Here is a 23,578-nt window from a genome sequence, read left to right as displayed (position 1 = left end):
TGGAGAGGTGGGAACAAGGCAGTTGGCTGCTAACATGAGGACAGCATTCCAGTATGCTGGGGAGGTCAAGCAGCACACGTTAAACCTCCTGCTCCTGCCTGGTAGTTAAAATGACTTGTGGCTTTCCCACAATAACCACTTGTTTTCAAGTGTTTCCAGCCTGGAAAACTTGCCTCCAGCCTGGCTTCAGCCCCAGCAGCCAAGCAGTTTGCCAGGAGTAAGGGACCTATATGACCCTTTGACTCTGGTGTTCAGCACATTAAGAACAAGCCCCTCTTTCACCAGCCTCACATTAAACTGGGGAGTGTGACCTGTGAGGCACTGCAAACTGAAGCCCTTGTGCCCAGAATGAAGGTGCTTGTTGGGATGGGGTCAGGCACCACTGTTGCAGCATTTTTGCACAGCTCAGCCCATGCCTGGACTGCAGGGCAGGGATTGCCCTGGAAGGCCAGGCCTGGGGCTGGTGTCACACACCCCATGGACAGGCGTAACTGCTCGTGAACATCTGGCCATAGGCGTCAGAGCCCTCCAGCTTCCTCTGTGATGTTGCCCTGGGTGTTCCCGCACTCCTACCCTTTTCTTAAGCTTGCAAAACCCAAATGCCTGCAGAGGCATCACCCTTTCACCCTGGGGCAGAGGAAAAACCCACATCATCCGGGAAAGGAAGACAGTGGGCAAAGGGTGTTGCCCACCCTCATCCCTTTCCACATCAGCTGAGGCTGACAGAGCATAGTGGGCAGGAAGGATGTACAGCCCAGCAGTCTTGTGGGGTCTGGCTCAAAGATCAGCTTTGCAGAGGAAACAGGGACACTGCCACCAACCGCAAAAACCAGGATCAGCCCCAAACCACTGAGTCTGTGGGGCAGAGCCACGGAAGGACAGCTGCACAGCCCAGCAAGAGCAAGGGGAGCTGGTAAAAGAGGAGATAGTGGCTGAGGGGGAGTGTAAGCAGAGGGATAAGAAGAACATCCACTTCTTGGACAAGTGCTGCAGCTCAGAGGGACTTGTGCAAGCACTCCTTCCTCCTTGTTCAGGCAGAATGCTGCAAGAGAGGCACCCTCTGAGACACCAGTGCCAGACCCTGCCTTGGCTACCAGACACAGGGTGCAGAGAGGGTGCAGGCCCTGTCTGGTTCTTGATGGCAGCCTCAGTTTCTGCTCTGATCAATGCAGCAGGATGGGCTGGGCCCTGCTGTGACTGCCTCTGCATCTGGGGACAGTGGCAGTAAGGCAGATGGTGGGGCTGGGCACCCTGGGCGTGTTTGCTGCAGGGTGACATGGACAATCCCTGGTTGGTACTTGGCAGGGTGAGGAAGCCAGCTCCACCCTCTTCAAGCAGGGCTGAGCAGGCAGCACTGGAGGTAGGCAGCACTGCAGGTAGGCAGCATGCATCCCTGGCAGCGAACATGCTCTTCCCAGATTAAACAACTTGTCTGGCACTGGGACAGGGAGCAGATAACTCTATTAGGGACTGTTTGTCCTGATACAGGATAGCTCCATAACTAGCTTAATACCCTTCTTCTGATAACAGGCAGAGACACACTCCATCGCAAGAGCACCAAGGGCAATGACTGTGCCCTCCAACACAGGCTGAGCAAAGGCTGAGATGGCTTTGAAATAAAGTTTCCTTCCCTTGTATCCCGCCACTTGATTATGCAGCACAGTGGGGGCTGTGGGGGTTACACAGCACAGCCCCTGCTCACCTCTCTCATGCTGTGGTGTCCTTCACAGTTCCTGGGTGCTGACTTCTGACATAGTGCAAGGGGGCTGACAGTTAACCCACAAACTATGTATGCTCAAGGCAGTACTGCTTTAGAAGGCAGAGAGATGCAGCAGGAAGCACTGAAATAGCCAAACCCATGACTGAAGGCATAATTTTCATTGGTAACAGCAGAGTAAAGCAGGGCTGGTATGTGCCCGTGGAAAAGTGGTGGCCACCCTGAGCCCATGGCTGCCTGCTGCCTGCTTCTAGAGCCCTATGACCCCCAAGCCTGGGAATCCTTTCAGCTACATACATCTTGAGAAGAGACTGCTACAGGCAAGCACAGGCAGGGAAATGGAGATTCAGACCAGCCTTGCTCTGTGCTAGCAGCTGAGTGCCTGAGCCATGTACACACAGAAAAGGAGAAGGGGAAAAATCCAGATTGTTTAAGAGCAAGCTGGGGGACTGCGTAATCAAAACTGAGACAGGCAGAAGATAATTGCAGCTGGTTCAATATATATTCCACATTTCTGCAAACAATAGCTGTCCTATACAGCCCCAGTTCCCACACAGCCATCAGTGGGATGCCTGCAGTGCTGGATGGTGGAGTGTGTCAGGGGAGCCCTTGCACACACCCAGCTGATGCAAGGAGACCAGTTAATGTAATCACTGCACCAAGTGCAAGAGGCCCTACAGCAAAGCATTTGTGATCATGGAGTAACCAAAAAGGGGTTAATCTGTAATAACCAGGAGAAAATGCTAAGCAAAAACAAAGCAAGTGTTTCATGAAGAGCCAGGAGACAGGTTGCGGCAGTGCATGTGAGCTTTCCTGTCAGCACAGCAGCCAAAGGAATGCAGAAAAGCAGGGAGCTGTTAACGGGACCAAGGGAAGAGCTGTGGACAGAAACACAACCAAAACCTTTGGTTGTGGCAGTTCACACTCTGTCAGCCCCCTCAACAGATACTGGAGTAGCAAAGATGCAACTTGGCTTGGATCAGAAAAGCAAGTTCCAGGGATGAGTTTTCTCAAGGAATCAGCTTGAGCAGAAGAGACATCAACAGGCTTGTCCAGTAATTCCAAATTTGACTTTGCTGTTTGTGAAAAATGCAACTATAGAAGGTGAAGACAGAACTTACACAAGCTCCTTAAATGGCAAGATGAAGACATTAAACCCTACTGGTGTTTACTGGCTCAGCTCTCTCAGAGTCCTTCCCCCAGACAAAGCTGGGGACTGAGCTCACTTAGGATCTGAGAAAGTGGGATGAATTGTGACATCTGCCTACAGACAGTACAGACCTTGGCAATCAAGTCTATAGAAGGCCAGATAAAAATGTTGGCCACTGAGGGCCTTCAGCAACTCAACTGCCTCTGGAAGTGACAGAAGAACCTTCAATAGTACAGTGACCCCAAGAAAGAGTGGCCTTCAGACCCAGGATGGAAATTGAACTTCCCGCTCTCCTAAGGCTATAAGGATGGCATAGATGGGTTGAAGCAGGAAGGGAAACTTTATTGCATCTTTTCAGGGAAGCAGCAGGATGCAGTGGGGCCAAGTCCATGCTGTTTTCTTGATGACAGAAACTGAAGCCACAAACACCAACTCTGGGCATGTGGAAAGCATAAATGTTATAGAGACTACTGTGAATAGCTGCCATATTCAATATCCAAAGAAAATAGGCATCAGGTCACTGAATGTTAAATGCACGTCTTTATAAAAATCAAGATCATATTGACATAAAATACAGATTCATCACTCAGGATTGAACAGTTAGAAAACTTGCCCTGAAGCAGTGGACTGAATATTCATAGGAAAACAGAGATGCTGTTCTGGGAAAAGCTACCATCAACAAAGGTCCCTACTTATGGTATCAGATCCCACCTATCAGCACCTTAATGTAACAGGTCCATTTCTGCCCACCCCCACAGGGAGCTTCAACTGCATCAAAACACCACACACAGTATCTATCTTTGCTCTCTACTGGGCAGGGGCAGAGACTAAGACATAGCAAAGCCCTGGCCAGGCAGCAGCATTTTTTGAGCTGCATTTTAAGTGCAGGAGAGGTTGAGACAAGGTAAAGCCTCGTATTGGAAAGAACTTAGAGGCAGGCACTCCCACCTCCAGAGCCACACCACAACAGCTCCTGAGAGAGGCAAGCCTCTGAGGGCCTGTGCAGCCAGTAAGCAGCATGCTGGCACTGGATGGCCACAGGATCCCCACCCGTGGGCAACTGTCAAAGGAGAACACCACAACCTGTACCTAGTGTCAATCTAATCCTGCTTAAATCTTGTTCCTTTGCTGCTCCCTATAAGCCAGGAAGGGGGAGAAGATTAGCCTAGCAGCCCATCTGCACCCACCCTGAATAGGAAGGGGAGAATGGCTCAAACCTGGTGACATGTTAGGGAACCCTTGAGGCAGCAGCAAAGCTAGTATGGAAGCCCTTAGAAAGACATTACAGCACAGCAAAAGAATGAAACAAGGAAAACATGACAATTCAATAAATATAAGCTTTTATTACAATAGAAAATAGTAAAACTCATGTTAAAATAGACTCTTGCTTTTGGACTGCTCAGAAAAGCCTAAGCCTCGCTTATACCTGCTGGTGCCCATAAAGGTCCTGACCCCTAAGCAATGAGCAACACATTTCTGTGCTGAGAACCTCGAGGCTCCTTCCTCCCAGTGACAGTGAAAGACTACAGCAGCAGACTGAGCCATGCCCCACCAGGCAGACAGGTAAGGGCTTTCTGTGGGGTAGTGTACAACATGCTTCATCTCCTTGTGCAATCAGGCTCCTGTTTGAAGCAGGTAGCTTTAGGGAAACCATGGACAAGAAGGAGGGAGAGGGAAAAAAAGTCATCAGCATATGATGGTAGCTGTCTAGAGACAGCTAAGGCAGCAGCAAATGCATCTGCCAGAAATGGCACCTGACTGCCTTTGGGTAATTTACGCACTATTACAAGGAACACTCTCCACCTTCTCCTTCTGTGGCCAGTCCAGTGCAAATAAATGACTGTGCAGTCTGAACCATCGTGTGCTCCCCTCTTACTCACCAGAAAGGGCCAGGGGCAAGAGTAGAGTGGAAAGCAGAGGCCGCAGAACAGCAAGGTCAGTTGAGAGTGGGACACACTTGTGCACCATTGTTGGCACAGCAGCACTTGACTCCAAGTCCCGCCTGCTGCAGCCACCAGGCTCACTCCAGTGCTTCATACACAGCCTTCCGGAGCTCAATTGAGAACATCTCCTCCCAGGGCCCACGGATCCACTCCACAAGCTCTACCAGGAGCTCAGGGCACTCTGTGCGGATGTGCCAAGTGCTTTCCAGCTTCAGTACCTGGCAGGGAGGAAAGGGAAGGAGGTGAATGAACAGACTGGCCTGAGAGGCACTGATCAGCCCTGAGCCACCATCCCCCAGCACAGCTGCCAGCTCCTCCTAATTCCTCTGTGACCTCCTCCTCCCTCTCTGCTGCCAGCACTCGTGTTCCTTGCATGACTTTCCACTGTGCTCCCCTGGCTCTGTGGTACAGGGCCCTAAGTTAGGATGGAAGATGACAGCCCCAAGATACTCTTGCAGGAACAGGACCTGAGCACAGTCAGCCCCCAGCATCCTGACCCCATGACTATCTCCCAGTTACCTCATCGTAAAGCATCAGCTTGATGTCACAAGGACAGAGGCGATAGGTTATGATATTGCTAATACTGGTGATTGGCTGCTTCTCCTTCAACTGGATGTTGCTCCTAGGACGCACTTCTGCCTCATGGTCTTCATCCAAGGAGGGCTGCACCTGCCACTGGTGATTCTCCTCCAGCAGAAATAGCATGCTTCGGGTACTCAGCAGGGTCACAGGGAAAGCAGATGCCCCTAAAAGGATATTAGGGAATAAGAAAAGCTTTGCTGAGAGCCTGAGTCACCACAGAACCAGCTTTGCTCTCCATTCCTCCCCTAGGGAAATCCTTTACAGCAGCAGTAACTTGGGTGAACAACCTTATCCAGCTTCCTGACTGCAGAGGGGACCAGGGCACTGAAATGTGGCTGGGCTTGACCAGCTTATCCAAGCTTCTTGCAGGAGCATATGAAAGACCACTGCATATGAAAGACCACTGCCCAGCAAAGCATGTCCAGCCCATGACCTCAAGTGAGGCAAGAGAAGTCACTCAAGTCCTTTGACCTCTTAAACAACATTTTACTACTCCTTAGTTAAAATTTAGCAGCTGCAGCTCAAAGGCTGCCTTTTTCGGCCTGAATTTGTCTGGCTGCAGATATCTGATGGGTGAAACAGAGAGCACATATATAAAGTTTAATACCAAGCTGGGATGCGTCATAAGTATGAGAGGAAGGCAAGTAGTTTTGATAAACTTTAGGGAACATAAATATAATCCAGCTATTTTAATGGATGCAAATTAAAAGCACTAGAACTTGGGAGTAAGTTAGATACACAGTAATAGGGAAACATTAGCAAAACTGGCTGAGGTCACAGGGGATCACAGGCTAATGTAGCAGTATGTTGCTTTTCTCATCACATCACACTCTTGGGAATTAGTAGGACTATCAGAAATGGGATGTTTAATTAATCCTGTCTACTTGGTAATGAGATCTCAGCTGGGACTGTGTCCAGTTTTGGGCACCATGCTCTAAAAGAGGAGAAAACTGCAGAGTAAGAAAAATGCACTGTAAGTTCTCCCTCCCACATACTATTTGTTCAGCTTGAGGATACCAATAAACGTACTTCCCACAGATTCCTTCTGATCCTCACTCTCTCATACCTCCCCAGTGGTTAGTGGTCCCCAGGGGTGCAAAAGCTGTAACAAATTGGTCAGAATGTGATTAAGAGCTCAGCGTCCCAAGCTGAGATGGCACTGGAATTGTTCCCTGAAGACTCAAATCCCAAGTTTAACACATTTGTCCCTCAGCAAGGCCTGGAACAGAACTTGAAAGGCTCCAGCAGGCTCCTCCCTTATCATCTCAGGTTCTGGACACCTACTTTTGTTTTCCAGAAGTGATGGAGCCAGTAATGAAGGAGCCTTTCAGCAACTCACACAAACCAGCTGGTTTTATGACTCCTCATCTTTCCCTCAGATCAGGGCAATGATCCAGCCCTCAGATAATCTCTAGCTTCTCAAGCTGTCACCAAAACTGGTGTGCAAGACCAGCTGCTCCCTAGAGCCTAGACTTACATGTAGAAAAGTTCTGGGAGATTCACTGGATGTACAGAAGTATGCTGCTGTCCTACACAACCCAACACTAGAAAAGAGTCCTCATCCATGCCGCCACCCCATTTCACTGCTGGACAACAGGCACAGCTCTTTTCCCCCAGACTGTAAGCATGTAAGCAGACAGCACAACGTGTGGGACATCTGGTTACTGAGATCTCCTGTACCTTGGATCAGGTAGGCCAGCAGGTAGAAGAAACACGTGTCATCTGCAGCTGCAGAATCTGTGGTCCTGGAGTCTAGCAGAGGCCTGGAGGAGATACAACAGTGGGCTGATAAGGAAGCACTGTTTCCAGTCTAGGTTTGATGTGAACTAGCTACTGTTCCCAGTCCTCTTCCATATAATGCAAAGTTCTCCCTCTCCTGGTCCTCTGACTACCACCTTGCCAGCCAGGAGCCAAATTTTTCTTGCAAATAGGAAGGCTGCCCTCTGCCTCCCAATTTTTCTCCCTCAATTATACCCTGCTCAGGCTCCTCCAGAAGAGCTGAAGTTGCCCTGCCTGGCTCAGTCCATGACACCCCTTTGCCTGTTCACCCTCTGTGCAGCAGGCACTTGAGACAGCTGCTTTAAACCAGTAACACAGGCCTGGCTGCAACTCCAGTAGTGCTTCCTTCTGTGCTACCCTGTTTCCACCACCATGCTTCCCAGGGTCTGCTGGACAAGCAGACATCCCTTTCTACCTGAAATCTCAACTGTTCACAGGCTCTTACCACAGCCAATGTTGGGGATTCATTTCCACAGTGGGGATTTCCTTCACCTTACTCCTGTGCTTAGCAGGCAGCTCTTGCATGAGATCTAAAGAGGGGGAGAAGGCAGGTGTCTTTTATTGCAAACCCAAGGGCCGTACATAACAGTTCAGGACACTTCTCTACTGTTCAGAGAGGTGCTGCAAGGTATGCTGCCAGTGCGATTCTCTCCCAGCTTTTTTTCTGAGCTGTCCAGAAGTTAATTTCCAACATATATCCAACAATAGCTGTCCTGATAGTTCCCCAAGAACAAATCTTTCAGATCCTCTTCCTCATCCTCCTACTGCTTTACTCTTACCTGTCAGGGTCTGCAGGAACTGGTCACAGCAGCTTTGATTCCGGATCAGCAGGTTGTAGGAAGTTTTTGGGTTCTCAAACTCCATTCGCAAGCTCTGGTGGCAGAGTCCCACTTCCAGATGAGAAATATCAGACAGGTAGTGAGAGTCATTCTTCTTCAGCCAGTCTGCAGGTTGTCCCCTAATCACAGAGCACAGCCCTCAGCTGCAGCAGGCTGCCCCATCTCCTCTTCCACATCAGACTGCAGCAGGGGGCTTGCCAGAAGAGCCTGTGCATATCACCACCCCTCCAGGGTAAGGGCAGCAAGGCTAGCACAGGCTGGCACTACCCAGCACTCACAGACTTGCTGCAGGTCCTCACCTGATAGCTCCAGTGACTTCTAGCACATAAATCTTGAGATCAGAAGCAACCAGGATTGAGAGGAACTCTCCTTGCCGGCCAAACTTCACCACGACCACCTAGAGCACACAGAGGGTGGGTCATAACCTTAGCCTGCCCCTTGACAGCTCATCCACAGAAAGGCCAGACTCAAAAACTCTTCAGCTCCCTTCACATCCCACTGTCTCTGAAGTGCCACCTCAGTGCAGAACTCACAGGGTGGCAAGAGGGACAGCTGAAGAGTTGTAGGAGTGGTGCTGTGGGAACCCACCTTGAGGAAGCACTGGAACTCCTCAGCATTCTCCTCAAAAACTTCCATGTCCAGGTACAGCTTCAGGCGATGATCCACTGACCGGAAGTCCCTCGTGTTCAGGACGTTGTTTACAGCTGAGGAGAGCAAGGGGCAGCAGTGACCCTCTGTCCACTGACCAGAGGCTGCCCAAGCATGCAGACACACACCAGGGCAGCAGTCACCTCCTCTGCACACCTGCTTCCATCAAGAGTCTCCTCAAGACAAAGGGCCAAACACAGGGCTTTGCAGGCCACAGGTCTCCATGTGGAGATAAAAGAGGACTTCACTGATCCAACACTTGCTACTTTTTCAGAGATACAAAGCTTTGGTCTAAGCCAGCTTCAAACTGTGCTTGGCTGTTTAGTCACAGAAGGACATTGCTTTGCTGCTGGATTTGGCAAGGGCAAATTGGAGGGCAATTCTTTATCACAAAGCCAGAAAGATTTTTCTTATTTCAGCTGGTGTCAGCTCAGGTCAAATTTTTCAGTCTGACTTTGATCGAGGCAAGGTTAAAGGGGCCTGAGGAAGACACCAATAAAACTGCTGAAGAGTATAATTAGGTTTGTCATGAAACTGTATAACCAAATAATTTATACAACAGCCACAGTATCACCCAAGAGTTCTCACTTCCCAGCAGAGCCTGTTCTCCACCAGAAACACTACACTAACCAACTGGCCCTCAGCAGGAACTTTCCATAGGCTCAGTTTTAAATTGCGACCTTGCAATTTGACCCCAGAAAAGAGACTGCTTTATTTCTCATACTTCAACTGTGCAAGACTAAACATAGCAACCTTAAAACTGTGATTCTACACTGACTCCTCTTCTGAGGCACACCAGTCTTGAAGGACTGGGGGAAACCTCAATAGATGAAAAAACCAATAGGTTTGCAAATCAGAACTACACTCAGCTGCAGTAGAGTCACTTGCTGGGCTAGACCAGATATCTCCACAGCTCCTTTCCAACTTGTTATTCTGTAAATCACAAGCTGATACCCAGATAAAGGCAGTCTGCTACATCAGAAATCCAAGGTCCTTCAGAAAAATCTTTTGTGGACCTCCTGTCTTGCATGACAGTCCTCATACAGCCAGCATGCAGTCTCTTGGACAGGTTTTGTCATCTGAAGCTCACAAAAAAAGTGAGGAAAGCACAAGCAACTGCAGATCCACAAACCAGAGTCGCCTACTAGCACACCAGCCTCACACTGCACTTAGCCAAAGAATAAATAAAGAGAATTTGTGCATATTATTCTCCAAAGGTAATGCTCCAGCTGGCAGCTCATGGATGCCACAGGAACCCAGTGTGTCTGTAACTGAGCAATGCAGCTTCCAGAACAAGACCCTATTACTCAGAGTCTAAGCAATAATAGGTATTAGGAGCTGACTCACTTCTCCTACCTTCAGGCATGAGGATTTAACAGAGAGGGGAATGAAAATCTCTGCTCATAAGAACCATATGTTTATGGCTGCTCATACCTGATGTCTCCCTTCCCTGTTAAGCAGGAGGAAGTGTACCCTGCAAGCACCAGTGATAAAGCCAGCAACAAGCTGTCAACACCCCTAAACCCTGCACAGCTTCCTCATACTCACAAGGACTGAGATTCCACGTTTCCTCAGATTCAGAGTTCAAAGAGAGTGGAGACGGAGTGGGCCCCCGAGAAACACTGTAATGGTAGCTTCCCATCAGGCTGCCCCCGTTGGTGTCTGTGTGGCTGAGGGACAAGTACTGGCTCTTCATGCCCTGCTCCTTCCCATAGCCCCCATCTGATCCATGGGAGGTGGGATGAAGAGTGCCATCAGGCTCAGTGCTCAGCTCCGGGGTCCTGGCGCTGTTGCTGGTGTCTATCTCCGAGCTGTCCTCCTCACCAATGTAGAACTTCCCGCTCTCACTGGCCAGCACAGATGTCTCCTCTGGGCCCTCCTGCTGGCTGCCTCCCTCCAGCACTGAGTCTGACAGGTCCTCACTCGTGCTGTCGGCACCAGGCAGCAGAGGTGTGCTGGAGCACTTCTCTGAAGGCAGAATGACCACATGGTCACTGGAACAATTGGGACAGGCTATGGGCTCACCAGCTGCTGCAGGACCTGTGAAAGATTTTGTAAGATATAAAGAAAAGCCAGAACAGCTCTCCCCAGCAAGATTTTACTTCCCCCCACCTCCTCTGCAAACCATGAACCCTCCCTTTTCAAGGTACAGAATAGTTACAGTCTGACTTGAGCAGCTTGTTGAACAACTTGTTCAGAAGCATATCCTACATACCTCCCCTCACAAATCAACCAGAAATTCTGGATCAGTGCCACATGAAATAGTTCTGCTCAGATTTAGGGTGCCCATTGTGTGCTGTGGTTGCAACTGAAATTGCATCAGGGCTTTGGCTCATGACTTTCCTCCACTTCACATCTGCAAATGCTCATATAACCTCTGAAGCCCGAGCTCATGACCAGTCAATCTAATCTTCCTTAGCCACCTCCATCCCCAGCATGCTGTGCCCTTCCCCAGCTGTCCTCATCCCTTCTGACCCTGATTCCTGTTGCTCCCTTCACCCACACCAGAACAGACTCCCAGCTGGATCATGGGACTCCCATTACTCTGGCAGGGAGAAGAAAGTGTCCTGGGGTGGAGAAAGGTGCTGCAGCCAGGGCAGCACTCCTGTGTTCACTGCAGTACGTCAATCCCAGGATGCTTTGTCAAACAGCATCTTCTCAGCTAAGGCACTCCCCACTTTGAATAATAAACTGAGCTTTGAAAAACACATCAATCAGTAGATGCTTACTCAGGACTAGCCACATCTCAGCTGAAATACCACATCTAGTTTTAAACAGACAAAGAAAAATGTGGGCAAATGGGAAAAAGTACAAAGACCCGCAAGAAACTCAGTGTATAAGATATGACTGACAAGTAAATTATCTAGAGAGTTGAGCTTATTTAGTCTAGAGGACAGAAACCAGGAAGAGTTTCTGGTGGAAAACAATGGCCCTCAAGTACAAAGAAAGGAATAAATTGCTCCTCCAAATTGAGAGCAAGACTGGGCTTAAGATCACAGACAGGGAGACTTAGATTAGGGTTCTGGTTGTTTGTTTGATGTCTAACAGCCAAAGTTTTACCTGAAATACTGATGCAGATTCCCTGGAAGCTTCCTTTAGCAAAAGCTCTTTAGAACAAATAAAGTCTCTGTGGCAGAACTGACTACATGACCTTTAAGTCCTCTCCCAGAGTCCAGTTTCCAGCACCCCTGTGTTCCCCCAGGCCACCCAGAACAGGAGTACTGTTTGCTTAACCTTAAATCAGTGGCTAATTCCTGCTAGAAAACAAGGCAAGCTCTTCTCAGTCCAAGTAGGCCAAGTGAGAGTTTATCCCACAATAGGTTTTAAATTCCAGTACAGTCAACACATCTCCTATACATTCCATGCTCCGCACCGCAGCTGCCACTCTGGAAGTCTGCCTGGGTATTAATTAGCAAACATCCTTCTCCTGGGCACCACAGCTTACCTTGATCTGAGGCAACTAGGGTCTCCAGGATTTTGGTGTCTCCAAGCTCTGAAGGATAGGAACCTTGATGCCAGGGGCCCAGGGACTGTGAAAACTCCTGCTTGCATTTCAGGCACTGGAGCTTCATGGATCCCTTCTCTTGGTCCTGATTTCGCCGATTCTCCTCAACAGCTGGGGACAACACTTCAAGGATACACTAAAAATAGCAGCATGGGGAAAAGGATGCTGTCAGGTAGCTATGATTGTTGTAATAAAATCAAGCTTCTGACACCAACAAGTATTTTCACATGCCTCACTATAGCATTTCAGAGTGTTAGGGGTGCAAGACTTGCCAAGGGCATGGAGCTTCAGTGCAGAAGACCAGGACAACTTGTTTTTGCAGGTCTGCGCCTGATAGCTACATACTGACAGGCTCCCTCTGGAACTCTGATCTCAAAGGTCCCAACTATTTGTGTCTTGTCTCTAACAACTTGTTTAAATGTTCTTAAATAGTATCTTGAGTGAAATGATTGAACTAGAGACCAGAGTCCCTACAGCAGCTGTGTGGACATAGCACTGACATTCACTGTCCAGGGGACCAAGCACAGGCCAGCTTGCTCAGCATCACAAAACATTACATTGCATACCCACAAGTAATGATCACTAGTTTGACTACAAGCTTTTCATCCCAAGAGGGAGAAAACTGCAAGACTCTCTCCTTGGGAGCACCGTTTATGCTACAGGAGCTCCACTGCCCATGGCCAAGCTCACGGGCCCCTCCATAGGTCATCTGTGCAGAAGAAGAAATCCCAACAAAAAGACATGGGCAGCAGGTGCTCACGTGCTCTGAGAACAGTAGCCCTATGCTGACTGGAAGAATTCAGTGTCTTGCAGTGACACTGCCCCCCCCCCAAGCCTCCCCCACCTGCAGACATTGCTCTGGGCAGTCGTCAAGCACCACATATTTGCGCTTCTGCCGGTCCTTGCGAATGTAGCTGAAGTGCAACGTGAGGACAGGGAAAACTCGCTCCAGGTCCTGCAGGAGACAGAAAACACTCATTCTAGGATGAGGGAGCTTTCATAGACTACATTCGCGTATAAACACAAGCACTTTAATTTAGTGTCCTAAGCATCCCTCCACAGCTTGAGAGTCTGGTAAAATGGGCAGAAATAAATAAACAAATATAAAACTAGTAAGTGCTGACAACACTTGCATTGAGTACTTGAAAAATTGCATGAGTGCTTGAAACTTACAACAGTAATTTTCAAGGCCTAAAACAAAGCATTTCAAACAAAACACCTTTTCATGAAGGCATTTCAGAAGAATATCAAGCCACAAACATTCAAAAAGGCAGAGGGGCAGGGTTTAAAAATGAGTTAGAGCTTTTACAGAAAACAGAATTAGAGAAACCTGTGAACAAGTATACATGTTGTATACAGACTGAATGTTAAAATCCCACCACAAGGAAAAAGAGATTTCCAAACTCCCTTTCTAAAGAACTACAAAACCCAAATAGGGCTGGTAATGCTGAAGTGTGCACCTAGAGCACATGGCAAACTGCCCACTGAGCTGCCAGGAACTTTTTAAACATCACACTAGGCTCTGTGCTGCTCTAGAAACAATGCAATCCACAGGGAGTCCTTCAAGGCCAGGGTGATATCCCAGCAAGGAATGGATGGGAAGGAGATCTCCATTTAATTTAAGTTCCTCTTGAGAAGCCTCTCATTCCTCCATACTGGAACAAGTCCAGCCATTGTCTTTAAATTCCAGCTTTGGAATAGATTTGATGCTGGCTTCTGCTGCATTATCGCAGGTAGTCTAAGCAATACAGACGCCATTAGATACACATGCATTGGGTTGAAGAGATGCTCAATCAGGCTTTGCAGGAGCTAGGAAAAGACCTGCAGGATTCTCGACAGGAGCCCAAATCCAGAATGCTGCCATACACAGGGAGTAAGATGACAAAGGCTCACAGAGAAGTGTAACTCACCATCCTCTTCCAGGTCAACTCAGAGGTCTCCACATTCTTTAGGCATTTCAGCTCCAGCTTGTGGAGGACTCTGGCAGCCTTCAATTCCACCTCAATCACATGCTTAGCTGTGACCCGCAGGAAGATCCAGTCTGGCTCTGGGTCCCCTTCACCTTCTATTTGGCTCACTAGCACTGGCTGGCACAGGTCCACTGCCAAACAAGACACAATACAGGTCAGTACATGCAGTAGTCCTGCTGGACCCAGGTCCTTAGCATTCCCACAATACTGGGAATGATGAAGCTGCATGATGATACAGCTTCAGAGATAAATCACATTTTGTTAATCTATCTTGTTATCATCTAAGCCCCCAAACACAGCAGTGAAAGGATGTGTTTACCTTCTACCTTCTCCTCTTCTTCCTCTCCAAGCATTAGCTCATCTGCCTCCTCTTCTCCTCTCTGTTCTCCTTCCAAAGGCTCATCCTGCTGTACTTCAGGCTCTTCCTCCTTTGCAGTGTCATCCAAAGGAGGAGGGGATCCTTCCTGGGATACTTGGGGCTTTTCTTGCTCTGGGTCAGAGCTCTCGCTCTGCAAGTCCATTACAGCAGGTGTGCCTGTGATCTCATCCACAGAACGGCTGTGGGACATGACAGGTACTTGGTCATGCTCCTCCAGGTGTCTCTTGTACTGCAGCCAGTCAGCACCAAACTGATCTCTGAAGCTGGCCAAGCGCTTCATCTCCTTCTGATGCTCTAGGACCAGACCTGCAGAGAGAAAACTTGGGAAGTATGAAAGTAGTCACCAGGCCAGAGCACTCCTCTTACTGTGGGCAGTTTAGCTGCTATGTTATTAAGGAAGACAACAAGCCTCACCAGCAGAGAGGGGTAATGTCTGGGGCTCGTGTTCTGTGTCACTTGGCTCTGAAATACTTGCTCTGCGCACTTTGACTTTTCCCTGGAAAAAAATAGGATAAAAGTAGTTGTGCGGAACTAGAACAATGAAAACAGCACCTGATGAGAGGCTCTGCCAAGCTGAAGGGTTTATAGCTGTTACAGTGTAGAGACACATCATGAAACGCTTGTCAGGGTATATGAAGATTCCTTCCTACACAGCAGTGTAGAGGCTCACTAACCACACAGTCAGTACCAGACCACAGCTCACTGCAGGAGGATTCCACATCAAGGCATTCCCTTCACCCAACACGCCAGCCACATGGTTAAGAAGCTATGCAATCCCAGACCTTGTTTTTCTTTCGAGGGACCCTGACAGCCACATTCTCTGATGGGGACTGGCTGTCACTGAAGTCTGCAGCACAGGAGCTCTCCAGTACGCTGCGGTCCAGTGCAGTCTTCTCTGAGGTAGAAGTGTGGATGGACTGGGACACACTTTGCACAAGCCTTGGAAGGTGCTAAAGCAAGAAGAAGAGAGTATTACCACCTGCGTACAAAGGGAAGACAAGGTAACCAAGCCACAACTCAGGCTGACAGCTTTCCTGCTCCTCACCCCAAGCTTCCATTATCTCAGTCAAAGCACTGACAATAGATCCTGCCCTTGTTTGAATTGTTTATCACAACCACTCTGATTTAATTCAATCTCTGTCTTTCTTAAAAACAGCAGATGGGAAACTGATAACTATTTTGCTGACATGTAGTTCAAGTGTCAAGTACCATACAGTATCTGAAGAGGAAACAGGCAAGGCTCCAAGGCCTGCAAGGTTACATAAGCCAGAATAAATTACACTGGCCAGTTCCAGCAGTTATTAGGAATCGGCATGAACTGAGACAAAATGATCTGTGTCAAAGCTAAGGTAGCCCATAAAGATTTAATAGGACACATGACAATGCAAAAACCTGCTAGAGTTCCCAGTCCCAAAGCCAGTAAGATCAGTTTTTAACAATTATACTTACCATTAGATCTGAGGAAGAGAGTGGCTCCCCATCCAAGAAGAACTGTAATTAGAGACCCATTTGCAGTCAAATTCCATTTGGCTGGCACATACTCAGGACAACTTCTGCTGACTCCTATTCCCCTTCACGCCACCCTAGGGTTGGGATCCCTGGCAAAAAAACTGCAAAGAAACAACCCTGTTCCTGCCTATCCACCACTCCTTTAGTTGTAGCTACCTGACCTAATAGCATATGAGGCCAGAAGGGACCGTTGCGATTTTCCTGTTTACAGACTTTGTAACTTCCAGAAATGTATCCAAGACAGTTCGCGGAAGAGGTACAATAGATTATTCTACAACAACTTGAATTGTTTTGAAGGGTACTCACTTTCACCTCAAAGCCTGTATCCTAGTTCTAGCCTGATTCCACACAGCTTCCAGTAACTTGAGCTCATTGAAAGTTTTTTCCAAGATGCAATTTGAAGACAATGAATCCAGCCATTTGTCACTAGTATGAAGGGCAGACCAGCTTTGGAACACCTTTGACCCTTTTAGCAAGTAAGTTTATTTTGCTAAATTGCCAGAACACTGGCTTTGCTGGCTTCTTTATTTGAAATCAGATTACCAAAAACTGACCTAAGCACTGGAGTGTAAGGGAACAGTGATGACACCTGGCTGAGAGCAGAGTGAAGGAGACAAAGAGGTGCCCATGGCTGACAATGTAGTACATACTTAGGTAAGGCGGGCCAAGACTGTGACTTCCTTCTTTGCACAGTCCAGCTACATCATTACTATCTTGCAGGAACAGAGTAAAGCTCCATTAGTGAGCAAAACTGAAGAAGTAGACAGTGAAGACATATTAAAATCTGAGGTGTTGCAAGCCGGAGATCAGTATTAAACTCTGTGCTGGCCAGCATATCACGTAAAAATTTAAGGTTAAACTACTCTACTGCAGGTAAAACAAAACAAAACAAAGAAGTAACCACAAAACAATGCCCAGTGTTACACAGCTGGAATAAAAATCTGCAAGTTTCTTTTCCCTCATTTGCCTCTGAGTGGTAGAACACCCTATGCCTTCAACAGCAGGGACAGAAGGCAGGTGGCTAATACTCACATTGGAGAAGGCTGCCCTGGGAGACACATGAACAAGGGCTGCAGATCGGTGATTTTGATGGAACCATATTGGGTTTCCCTCCAAATGCAGCTGGATGAGGGAAACAGACAAGTTGTTACAAGAAGCAATATTCTCTACCCCAGTCTATCCTGCCTGCAGGCTCCAGTCTTTCACTTTGCTTCAAAAAATATCCTTGCAGTGGAACAGTTATCACTCCAGGAGAGGACTAGGCTTTTACAATGCTTCCTGAAATTAGTTCAGCAAATAGAGAAGGAGATGAAAGTACCTCCTACTCATGATGTAAGTAATTATGAGCTTTTTCAGTACTGACTCTTGAGAAGTGTTTGCAGGCCCAGTGAACCGGCTGATGCCCCACCCCTGGAGATGTGCAAGGCCAGACTGGATGCAGGTTTGAGCAAACTGGTCTCATGGGAGGTGTGTCCCTGTCCAAGGCAGGAGAGTTGGAACTAGATCTTTAAGGTCCCTACCAAAACCACTCTCCAATTCTATTATCTTCTTTCACAACCACTATAGTGACTGCCATACTCCTTCAGACTTTCTGAACATACAAATCTACAATAGGATTATGGGACAATCTTTACTGAACTTGATAGTGTTAAAATCAGAAAAGATGAGCAAGGAAGTGGGGATGAATATATGAAAAAAGGTTAGCCTGAGGAAAGGTCACTAAAAATGAAGGCTGAAACACAAGCATCTGTCTAAGGATCCCCCATGAGTTTCCTGCAATAAAATTAAATGCTCAAGAGTTGAACTTATCTTTCAAAACTCTCTGGTTACCACAAAGTCTTGCATGCCCTGACCACGAAATCCCTAATCTACCAACCCATCAGGCTTTATGCTTACTTTTTTTAAACAGTGCAGAGTGGACAATGGTGCCAGCTGGGCATGTTCCAGCAGCAGGTTATAGGCCACATCCAGGTGCTGCAGATTCACAAGCTGTTCCACCCCTGTGAACAAAGCAAGAAGCCATCAGTATGCTAGAAGACATAATTTAGGAATCTCCCTCAAAACTGAACCCTAATAAAAACAGCTGTGCCCAAGATTACAAGTTCTGTTCATTCTCAAGGACGACACAAAGGCTTCAAACTCAGAAATGCTTCTCCCTTGAGGGCTCACCATTAATGCTGTCGAGCTCATTGTTGCGCAGGATCAGAGTCACCAGCTTGGATCGGCTGAAGATGCCAAGGTTTGGCACCTTGGACAGGAAGTTGTATGCCAGATTGAGGTATTCTAGCTCTGTTAGGGTCTGTTCAGAGAGAAGAGCAGCATTGGATCAGTTGGGACCTTATTTCAAAGACTGGCCCTGAACTCAAGATGGGGCACTAGCTTCTATCATTTTTTTCATCCCAACAAGGTGAACCAACAAGTGAGTTTCTTAAGACTGTTTCTGCAGGAATAGTTCAATGTTCACATTGGGAGTGGTTTGTTTAAGGGCTCTCAGCATCATCTAACTGCTTTGCAGAATTTGTCAGGACAATTCTCTTTCTTCTCCAACTTTGATGGAGCACAGGAAAGGACTGGACATCCTGCCTCAGCAAAAGGAGTGAGCTACCAAAAGAAATCCTTTCTTACCTTTGTAAAGATAATGGGGAATACCTTGTGAGCCCCACCAACTCCACAAAAAGCTGTTTCATAGCTTTGCTTCAAAGAAGCAGATCTAGCCCGACAAAGCACGGATTTCATTGCCGTTCCCCAGAAACACACATGCCATTGTGATGGACTATTCCTTTTCTAGAGTAACTGACTGGTTTTTGAGAGCAAGAACTAAATGATACTGGCAGTTTGAACAAACTGAACAGTAAGTTTCTACAGCCCCATGCCTGGTTATGTAATTTTCACCTGCTGCACAGATTACAGCAAAGTCTTGGCCACAGCAGAGTGCCCACCCTGTGAGGGGCTGTACACAGAGTACCCTGTATCAGTGCATTTACCACTCAGCCATGCTGGACTGCCAAGTGACATCTAGAGCTAGCTCTCTGTCTTAGAGGTGAGGAACACTGCCTTCTTTGCTACGGTGGTACTCAGATCGCACATACAGGAATACGGTTTTCAGACTGCAAGCACTAGCTCTAAGCCATACCACATCTGTGATGTTTTTTTTTTTTTTTTAATTATACCTCACCTAGTAGGAATGTGATGTCAACAATTACAGAATTTTAGCAGTATCCTCTGCAGAGGAGGAAACTCTGCCGGTCAGTCCAAAATACTCACCGTTAAATAGTGTTCACAATCCTGGATCTTGTTGTGACTCAAATCCAAGACCCTTAGAGCATTCAATAATTGCTGAGAGACAAAAAGATACTAGGTCAGATCCTACAAGTGTCTCTGTTACAGCATGAAAAGCCTCTCCTGCTGGGAGAGGCCAGCAAAATTAACACTGCCCGCTTCCTCCCACCCAGACCTAGCAGCATCCATAACAGAGGGCCTGGCTCTTGGCTGTGATCATCTCCTCTCTTCTCCTCAGCCATGCAGGAAAGATGCCCCCACTCACCAGTGAGTCATCCAAGGCAGTGATTGAGTTATAGCTGAAGTTCACAGTCTGCAGTTCCAACCATGGGAGAGCACAGCTCAGATCTCCACCACATGCTGAAATTATTTCCTACGAAGAAGAGAGGAGCCATTCCTTGGTGAGTACTCGCTGTTACAGTAAAAGCAGATGGACACAGGAGAACAGTCTAGAAGGTGGCTGATATACTGTGCTTTACAGACCTTGTCTTGCTTAGAGAGGCAGTGACTTTCATGTCTCTAATTCAAATATTTGGAGGTGGTGGGAATCCCATGGCCAGATATTTAGAAAGAAGAGGAGATGCTTTAGTTTCCTACACTAAAGTGGCAATAGTTAATGAAATCTGTTAGATTTCTTAGGCTCAGAACATTGAGTACAAAGATTCATGCTAACAAAAATCATTTTCAGACCTCCCTCAAACAAAAGCAAGATACGCACTTGTATCCTGACAGATAAAAAAAGCTCTCAAAGCACTCCCTACCATCAGCTCCTGTTCTCTAGCAGGTGTCTGCTTCTACATCCCAGAAAGAAGCCCAGAGGCCCATGGCCAGCAGAGCCAGCTACTCAGTTCTTGCCTTCATGTCTCAGAAATGTGCCGTGCTCAGAAAAGAGCACGGGTAAGACACTGGGGCACAGTATTTCCTCTGACAATAAAAAGGTTGCTGAGGTACAATGAAATAAACCTTGACCAGCTGCAGGCCTTGAATGTGGAAACAGACAGATACACAGAGTTGTCAGACCTAGCTGACACAAATGTTATTTAGAGACAGAAATTCTCAAGATGCTAAAGAGAAGACTACAGAGCACATCTGCTTGCAAGCAGGGAATCCTTCAACACTGCCTGAGACAGAGGTAGGACCCCAGAACAGGAAACAAAGATGAAGCCATATACAACATGAATGAATAAAAGGGCTAACACTGTCTCCTACATCTTCCCTGTGTGATGAGCTGTAGATCAGGACAGCCTTTCTCTTGCCATTTACCGCATGAGCTGTGTAGAGACACTCACCTCCAGTGTACTGATACATTTGCAACATGTTAGAGATTCCAGCTGAGAATAGACAAATCGCAGTCCCCGGAGGCAGTGTGGAGGGACAGACCTCAACTGCAGCAGTGATGAGAAAGTAAGAACAACATACATCAAAATATTACAGTGGAGGAGCAGATCCAAGTTTTACCCCAAGCAAGTATTGTGAGAGTTTAGTCTTAGCCTTCTAGGGAAGCCACAAAAGCCTACCCAGTTTTTAGTAGAGGCATTTGGCAACCATGAAACTAGTCAAGAAAACCCAAACAAGCAAGACTCAAAACCACTCTTGCCATCTATACTTACTTCCAGATGCCGGAGGGACTTGAAAGGGAAGATCTTCACAGCAGATTGCAAAACACAGTTTGGAACATGAACGAGCTAGAGAAATGAGAAAAGAAGTCTCATGTCAAGGTTGGTTTGTGCTGCATTACCACCTTCCTGATGCACCAAGTGCAGCACCTTGAACAGGCTGTCCCTCCAGCTCAGGTGACCTCTTAAAACCTCTCTCCCAGTGCTGGTAGTGGCACTGTCTCCCCGGATCCATAGTACAATAGAGGTCACAGAGAACAGCATGTTAGCAAATGTGATCTGCCAGCTCATAGAACTCCTCTTCATCTCCTCTGCCCACATGGCTTCACTGCTTTCAGCACCACTGGGAGGTCTGACAGCTGGATCCCTCGTCAGCCACAACCAGCAAATCTACTAAAAACAAAACTAACTGCTGGAGGTATGTTTATCAAGCAACTGAGTGGAACTAGCACACTGGTGGGAGGTGTGCATGTGCATTTCACAAGAGGCCAAATAAGGCAAATCACAAGCAGATACAATGGAAAACAGTTGGTCTCCCAGGCACTGTTAGTGTTAGACTGAGGTGCCTGCAAACTTCCTCTTTGCATTCTGTAGAACTGCCACAGGCCCTTTCAGCACAGTTAGGCTGTGTTCATGTACCATAAAGCAGCTTATTAAAACACCTTCTTATGCTTTCTAAAGACAGTGCATAAACAGTATTTGTGGCCGCTATTGAAGTGAGTAATGAAGTAGTTACCACTTCCACTGTAGACAGTAAAGCACAACCAGAAAGACCATCTCTGCCAGTTATATATATATTAATGCAGAAGTGAGTCATCAGGTCCAGAACAGACATCCCAAGACCTCATCACCACTACTGCTTCCACAGCTACAGCCCTGCCAGGAATGAATCACTGTCCACTGCCTGCCAGCACTAATGCTGCATGTTGAACAAGACCATTTGTACGGAGAGCTTGCACTGGCAAGCTCCAATGATCAGTTTTTGCGAAGTTTATTTCAGCCACCATTCTTGCTGTGTGTCTTGATCATCTCCTCTCCCTCCACTATCTTAAGAATCTGTCAGGCTGATATAAATTATTAACTTCTCCAAGTAAACCAGTTAGCAGACATTAATGGGCAGCTTCCCCTTCATTATAGGATTGTTGCAGAGAGAGCACATTTTTTAGTGAACAGGAGCACTCACCACAACATCCTCCTGATTGCAGTGATCCTCCCTGCCTCCTCCTGCCAGGAGACCCATGTTTCTCCACAGATCCTGGGCCTCACTCCCATCTCCCCAGTCACTACACTGTTACAAAATCCTCCCAACAATATTCTGACATCACTCCACTCTCACGGGAAAACACATTTTTAAAGACATCACAGATTTTAGGGCTCAGCTGCAATACCTTTTGAGCTCTGCTGTGGAACCCAAAACAGCTGCTAATGCCTCTTTCCCTTTCAGGCTCCTTTCACCTCTACTACCCCCCCCCAGCACACCCCAGTGCAGAATCATGTGCAGCATTGTAGCACATACCACCTTTCAAAAACCTTTCTGAAGAATTCCTTGATCTGCAGTTTTATCTTTATTATAGCCTCCTTACTACAGCCTTTATTGTTAAAATTAATGAGGATACATTACTAGAAATATCCCATGCTGTGAAACTGATGAACCAGAACCACTGCCCAGGCTGCTGAAGTAAGCAGCAGCCTCAGAGCGTACAACATCTGACCCCTGTGCCCAAGTTCCCCGGCTGGGCTGCCTTGGGCAGATCAATCCTCACTCCGGGAGCACTCGGCTGTGCTCACGTGCCAGATACTGCCCGAACTGCTCAAGCACTTCAGGAAATAATAATCTGTCCAACAATGACAACACCTTACCAAGGTCAGAACACAATTAACTCCTGCTGCCCTTGTTTTCAACTCCGAGAAACCTTCCGCTAAGCTGCATGGCTGATTCTAGGTAGGTAGCTATAGACTGTGGTGCTGAGTGACTCCCGCAAGAGCCCTGCGAGAGCCATCCGACCCTTGGAGCTGCTGTGGGCACCGGAGGAGGCTGCTTGAGGCTGTGCCTGCCGCCTCCACCGGCCTGCCCTGCAGCACCCGGGCCCCGGCCCGTACAGACCTTCAGAGAGTGAGTCTTCTGCAGGACGTCGAAGAGGAACTGCGCCTGGAGGATGGCGGCCGTCTCGGCGGGGTGCGAGGGCAGCGCCACGAAGCCCCGGTTCTGGTTGCGGGAGCCCAGGTGCTGCTCGAAGACCTGCGTGAGGTGCTGCAGGGTGGAGGTGAGCAGCGTCAGCGTGCTGGAGCCGTCCAGGACGAGGTCCCCTGCAGGAAGGGAGAAGGGCGGGCCAGGCCGTGAGTGTCCGCACACCGGGGGCACCCACACGGCCCGGCCCGGCCCGGCGGGGCCCGCGGCGGCCGCACTCACCGGCGTCCTGCAGCAGCCGCGCCAGGCCGCGCACCAGCGACTCCGCCGCCGCCATCTGCAGCGGGGAGGCCGCGGCGCCCCCGGCCCGGCCCGGTTCGGCCCGGTTCGGCACGGCCGGTCCCGCCGCGCGGCTCTTCCGCGTTACCGAGGCGCGCCCTTCCGCCGCCCCAGCGCGGCGGCCGCCGCTCACATCCGGTTGCCATGGAGCCCGCCCCGGCGTCCCCCTCCCGCCCGGCGGGGCCCGCGCCCCCG

The 23,578-nt window shown here is 48.3% G+C and overlaps 1 protein-coding gene across 2 annotated transcripts; it reads right to left on the bottom strand.

Annotated features, from left to right (window-relative positions):
* Nucleotides 1-4,074: 4,074 nt before the first annotated feature.
* STK11IP (serine/threonine kinase 11 interacting protein) lies at nt 4,075-23,411 on the bottom strand. 2 transcript variants are annotated; one of them, XM_083865646.1, is made up of 24 exons: nt 23,327-23,410; nt 23,021-23,223; nt 20,911-20,985; nt 20,590-20,685; nt 19,566-19,673; nt 19,286-19,357; nt 18,191-18,320; nt 17,918-18,021; nt 17,054-17,143; nt 15,962-16,003; nt 15,295-15,462; nt 14,927-15,008; nt 14,453-14,818; nt 14,074-14,264; nt 13,008-13,118; nt 12,104-12,299; nt 10,207-10,698; nt 8,599-8,714; nt 8,310-8,407; nt 7,951-8,129; nt 7,617-7,701; nt 7,073-7,155; nt 5,330-5,556; nt 4,075-5,028 (listed from the first exon to the last, which is right to left on the bottom strand). In XM_083865646.1, exons 1-24 carry the CDS (start codon nt 23,379-23,381, stop codon nt 4,888-4,890), a joined length of 3,510 nt encoding a protein of 1,169 aa, XP_083721772.1. In that variant the 5' UTR covers nt 23,382-23,410; the 3' UTR covers nt 4,075-4,887. The 2 variants fall into 2 exon arrangements, 1 of the variants encoding a protein (XP_083721772.1); XR_014590585.1 differs by lacking the exons at nt 4,075-5,028; nt 5,330-5,556; nt 7,073-7,155 and having other exon boundaries at nt 7,951-8,061; nt 23,327-23,411.
* Between the last annotated feature and the right edge of the window lie 167 nt (nt 23,412-23,578).

Source organism: Zosterops lateralis (assembly GCF_965231275.1).
Source record: "Zosterops lateralis genome assembly, chromosome: 7".
In the NCBI taxonomy this organism is placed as follows: domain Eukaryota; kingdom Metazoa; phylum Chordata; class Aves; order Passeriformes; family Zosteropidae; genus Zosterops; species Zosterops lateralis.
Note: the sequence above shows the minus strand (reverse complement) of the source record. Positions and strands in the feature narration are given on the sequence as shown.